Source organism: Centruroides vittatus, unplaced genomic scaffold (genome assembly GCF_030686945.1).
Source record: "Centruroides vittatus isolate TY-2023 unplaced genomic scaffold, ASM3068694v2 contig_1472, whole genome shotgun sequence".
Lineage (NCBI taxonomy): Eukaryota > Metazoa > Arthropoda > Arachnida > Scorpiones > Buthidae > Centruroides > Centruroides vittatus.
Window position 1 is genome coordinate 1 of NW_027120911.1, and position 5,947 is coordinate 5,947.

At 34.3% G+C, this 5,947-nt stretch overlaps 2 protein-coding genes across 2 annotated transcripts; one reads left to right on the forward strand and one right to left on the reverse strand.

The window, feature by feature from the left end:
- Positions 1-2,081: 2,081 nt before the first annotated feature.
- On the reverse strand, positions 2,082-3,746 carry LOC136968396 (uncharacterized). Its single transcript, XM_067262413.1, has one exon. It carries the CDS (start codon positions 3,744-3,746, stop codon positions 2,082-2,084), a length of 1,665 nt encoding a protein of 554 aa, XP_067118514.1.
- A 26-nt stretch (positions 3,747-3,772) lies between these two features.
- LOC136968397 (uncharacterized) lies at positions 3,773-5,653 on the forward strand. The gene has a single exon (XM_067262414.1). The coding sequence runs from the start codon at positions 3,773-3,775 to the stop codon at positions 5,651-5,653; it is 1,881 nt and encodes a 626-aa protein (XP_067118515.1).
- Positions 5,654-5,947: the final 294 nt, after the last annotated feature.

The following is a 5,947-nucleotide window of genomic DNA, read 5'->3' on the forward strand; positions in this document are numbered from 1 at the left end:
TTTACTCAGAATCAACGTCTTGTAGAAAGAAGCTTTTTAAACAATGAAAATTGGTTGCATATTTCCCCTTTGGCATATTTCATTATGAAGTCTGACAAGATTACTTTCGGTGACTGATAGATCATAACTACAGCATAGTAAAGTATATTACCCATTTCATACTAAAGTAATGTAAGGATTTGTTGAACACTTATTTACTTACTCCTTCTTGTAACTTCCTAGTATCATCTCTATACTCATCCTATTTGGTGGTGACATTCCCGTCCTGAAAGGTCTTGTTACTGGTGTTATCCATCTTATATGGGTTTTCACTGGGTACTTCCAGAATATTTTAATATGGGTAAGGTAAGGTCATGTCCTACCCATATTAAAATATCTGGAGTACCAAGCCTTGACCTAAGGCATCTTTTAGACATGCCCCTTTTGTCCAGTAATCTATGGAACCTCATAATCATTTTCATCCAACCCATCCCAGTGTTTTGATATATTGGGAATGTTCAGCATAGTGAAAAACCCTTTGGTATTCTGAAATTTATATTGACAGTTCTTAAGCCAAGTCTTACAGGTGGCCATCTTGGACTTGAAACTGTTTGCTATATTAAGGGGTTATCTGTATGTTTAACAGTAAAAAATAAGCACTCTCTCTCAAATACACTTTTTAATGTTCTTTAAAGCTATATTGTTTGATTTTAAACAAGTACAACGAAATCCAAAAAATAAATTTAAACAGTTTGTTGTCATAGCAATTGCAATCATATTAAATTACAAATATTATTAATTACAAGTATTAATTCCTTACAGATATAGTAAAATATAGTATGAAAATTTAAACAAAATGAATCTTTATTTATTTAAAACATAAATTTTACAATAATTCATAATTGTATTTACAGTTATCTCTATTACATTAAATATGATAAAGAAAATTTGAACCTAATTTTATTGTGCTTAATTAACATATGGCTAATTAGTCCAAAATGAACATCAAGACAAATCAAACTCTGAATGCCAGTTTTTACAAAATTTAAAATTAAAATGGTCCCGGCAATATAAAAGTAAAGTGTAGTAGTTTACTGACCATTTATAGAAGAAAATGTTGCATGCTTTTGTCATAATGGAAATGTTTGTTAAAGGAATGCAGTGACAAAGTTCAATGCCAACATTTTCTAAAGGACTATCCCCATTATCGGTTACAGGTATCATAGAGTAGAATAATAAAAAAAATTTTTTGTGTGCAGCAGATAACCTGAACAATTAAAAAAGAGCATTATTTAAAATTGATTCTAAAATATGAATAAATATAGTAATGATTTAAAATAAATGTAATCACTTCCAGCCACTTACCAATCAGTTTATTATCCACGAAGTAATTGTCGTACATACGTGTCACATAGCTGCTGTAGTGGTATGTCGGAAGCCTAAATGATGTCACATAACTCCTGGCTATAAGTGCTCACAACCAGTTAAAGCTATTAAACATGTAAAAAATAAAATGTCAGAATCATCAATGTATTCAAGAGTTACATAGAAGAGTTGAAAAGACAGGTATTTTTAATATACAAATAAGCAAATTCTAGTTAAGCTTCATTTTCATCAATTTATATATGTATGTAGATAAAAACGTGTACAATTCTAGCACAGTGTTAAGAGAAATTAACTGTTATTTTGGCAGCATTCTTTACTATAATAGAACACCTTAATTTTGCTGAGAAATATATATTTTAATCACAAACGTTTTCAACCTGATTAACAGGCCATCCTCAGGTCTACAAAACGATAATGGAACATAAACGTTCCATGTATAGAATATAAATATTTAAATCAAAATTTAGAACAAGAATTTAAAAAATATACCATAGAAACGGAATAAAACATAAAATTAAAATATATAAGAGAATAAATAAAAATAAAGATAAACTAAAAAAATTATAACTAATAGTTTTCCAATAACTAATTCTAGCATGAGTTTTCAGTGAACTTTTTAATCATGTATTTCCACGCCGACGACAGGCTCTCAGCATCCCTCGCATTCAAACATCCTTCCCGTAGTCTACTCTTATATATTTCAATCTTCTCTGCTGTCATTGATAAAGTGGGGAAGATACTGGTTTTATAATCGTTGCCTCGTCCCATTTTACTACCGAACCTTGGACTTGCGACATTTGTGATAAAACTGTGGTATTGGATCCTTTTTTTACGTTATACCGATGTTCCTTTAGCCTTACTCCTAAGCTCCTGTTGGTGACGCCGATGTAGTCTTTCTTAACATCTAGCTGGATGTTTTCATGAGGAACTTTATAGACACCTGGTTTTTCTTCTGCGTTTATTCTATCTTTATCATTTCTCAATATCTTATATAAACTTGGGGCCCTTTTTAAAATCATTCTTGCTTGTTTCTTACTAGCCACTTCTTTCATAATACTATTCAAATTACTGTTATACGTAAACTTCAAGCGTCTATTGTGAGCTGTATTTAATCCTTGTTTCTCATTCTTCTTTTCATACTTTTTGAGTAATCCAACTATGGTGCTTTTCCTGTAGCCTAGGGCCTGAGCTATTTGCAATATCCTTTCAATTTCTTTATTTCTGTCACCAATTCTATCACAATACAAATAGGCTCTTCTTATCAACGCTTGAAATGCAGCCATTTTATATCGATATGGATCCATGGACTGCGCTGGTATATATAGTGGGGTGTGAGTAGGCTTAATATATACGCTGGTGGACAAATGATCCCCCATGAACTTGATATTAATGTCTAAGAAGTGCACACTCATGGAACTTTTTTGCTCTAACTTTAATCTAAGCCCATCCTTGTTATTATTGATTTTATTCAAAAAATCATGTATCTTGCTATTGTTTCTCCATAATATAAAAATGTCATCCACATATCTGATGAAATGTATGATATCTTCCTTAAAAGTTTGTAGAGCTTCCCTTTCCAATCTTCTAACTACCAATTCGCAAAGAATTCCAGAGAGGGGACTTCCCATCGGAACCCCTCTTTTTTGTCTGTAGATTCGACCACAAAACGTAAAACAAGATTGATAACGTACCAGGCTAGCTAGTTCTTCTAGGTCTTGGGTGTGACTACGCAACTGAGGGTTGTTGTTGTACATGAAATCCAACAATGCCTCCACACATGACTCAATTCTTATTGAAGGATACATACTCTCATAATCTAAAATGGTCGCCACTTCTTCTTCCATTAGAGAAATATTTTGCATTTCCTTTACTACGACAAGAGGATCTTTTGCTACCAGTTTATCTTCTTCCATCTGTGTGGATAAGTATTCATGTAGCCTTTTTTCTAAGGTAAAGGTGGGCCCCCTACATTTCTCTACTACTGGTCTTAATTCATTTCCAGCCTTGTGCGTCTTAGCAAACGCAAACAATCTTGGAGCTCCTGTATTTGGGTTGTGACAGTTCTTCAGAAAAGGCAAAACGGCCGCAAGACTTGAGCGTTCTAACCTCTTGACCCTTCTGCCCAGAGATCCAATTATTTTGTCGTCAACCATTTCACATTCTGTCTTCCTGATGTAAGCATGTAATTCCTTGTCATATGTGTGTCTCTTCATGACAACCAAATGTTTAGTTTTGTCCGCTTTGGTCAAAACTAGATCATTCGTTCTTAACCACTCCTTCGTGAGCCATATGTCTCTATTGCTAATGCTAGTTGCTTTTTTCTTTAGGCGGTTACTTATGACAGTCTTCCATCTAAAGAATTCTTTATCTAAAGGATCCATGCCAACAATCCCTAAAGAAATCAAAGATGGTACTTGAAAAAGGCCCTAACTTTGTCCCAGATGTGGGGAATAGTTGGGAAACGTCCATACAGGAGATGGAGAGAGGGATTGTTGGCATGGATCCTTTAGATAAAGAATTCTTTAGATGGAAGACTGTCATAAGTAACCGCCTAAAGAAAAAAGCAACTAGCATTAGCAATAGAGACATATGGCTCACGAAGGAGTGGTTAAGAACGAATGATCTAGTTTTGACCAAAGCGGACAAAACTAAACATTTGGTTGTCATGAAGAGACACACATATGACAAGGAATTACATGCTTACATCAGGAAGACAGAATGTGAAATAGTTGACGACAAAATAATTGGATCTCTGGGCAGAAGGGTCAAGAAGTTAGAACGCTCAAGTCTCGCGGCCGTTTTGCCTTTTCTGAAGAACTGTCACAACCCAAATACAGGAGCTCCAAGATTGTTTGCGTTTGCTAAGACGCACAAGGCTGGAAATGAATTAAGACCAGTAGTAGAGAAATGTAGGGGGCCCACCTTTACCTTAGAAAAAAGGCTACATGAATACTTATCCACACAGATGGAAGAAGATAAACTGGTAGCAAAAGATCCTCTTGTCGTAGTAAAGGAAATACAAAATATTTCTTTAATGGAAGAAGAAGTGGCGACCATTTTAGATTATGAGAGTATGTATCCTTCAATAAGAATTGAGTCATGTGTGGAGGCATTGTTGGATTTCATGTGCAACAACAACCCTCAGTTGCGTAGTCACACCCAAGACCTAGAAGAACTAGCTAGCCTGGTATGTTATCAATCTTGTTTTACGTTTTGTGGTCGAATCTACAGACAAAAAAGAGGGGTTCCGATGGGAAGTCCCCTCTCTGGAATTCTTTGCGAATTGGTAGTTAGAAGATTGGAAAGGGAAGCTCTACAAACTTTTAAGGAAGATATCATACATTTCATCAGATATGTGGATGACATTTTTATATTATGGAGAAACAATAGCAAGATACATGATTTTTTGAATAAAATCAATAATAACAAGGATGGGCTTAGATTAAAGTTAGAGCAAAAAAGTTCCATGAGTGTGCACTTCTTAGACATTAATATCAAGTTCATGGGGGATCATTTGTCCACCAGCGTATATATTAAGCCTACTCACACCCCACTATATATACCAGCGCAGTCCATGGATCCATATCGATATAAAATGGCTGCATTTCAAGCGTTGATAAGAAGAGCCTATTTGTATTGTGATAGAATTGGTGACAGAAATAAAGAAATTGAAAGGATATTGCAAATAGCTCAGGCCCTAGGCTACAGGAAAAGCACCATAGTTGGATTACTCAAAAAGTATGAAAAGAAGAATGAGAAACAAGGATTAAATACAGCTCACAATAGACGCTTGAAGTTTACGTATAACAGTAATTTGAATAGTATTATGAAAGAAGTGGCTAGTAAGAAACAAGCAAGAATGATTTTAAAAAGGGCCCCAAGTTTATATAAGATATTGAGAAATGATAAAGATAGAATAAACGCAGAAGAAAAACCAGGTGTCTATAAAGTTCCTTATGAAAACATCCAGCTGGATGTTAAGAAAGACTACATCGGCGTCACCAACAGGAGCTTAGGGGTAAGGCTAAAGGAACATCGGTATAACGTAAAAAAAGGATCCAATACCACAGTTTTATCACAAATGTCGCAAGTCCAAGGTTCGGTAGTAAAATGGGACGAGGCAACGATTATAAAACCAGTATCTTCCCCCACTTTATCAATGACAGCAGAGAAGATTGAAATATATAAGAGTAGACTACGGGAAGGATGTTTGAATGCGAGGGATGCTGAGAGCCTGTCGTCGGCGTGGAAATACATGATTAAAAAGTTCACTGAAAACTCATGCTAGAATTAGTTATTGGAAAACTATTAGTTATAATTTTTTTACTTTATCTTTATTTTTATTTATTCTCTTATATATTTTAATTTTATGTTTTATTCCGTTTCTATGGTATATTTTTTAAATTCTTGTTCTAAATTTTGATTTAAATATTTATATTCTATACATGGAACGTTTATGTTCCATTATCGTTTTGTAGACCTGAGGATGACCTGTTAATCAGGTTGAAAACGTTTGTGATTAAAATATATGTTTCTCAGCAAAATTAAGGTGTTCTATTATAGTTGTTTAATTGCTGAGCTC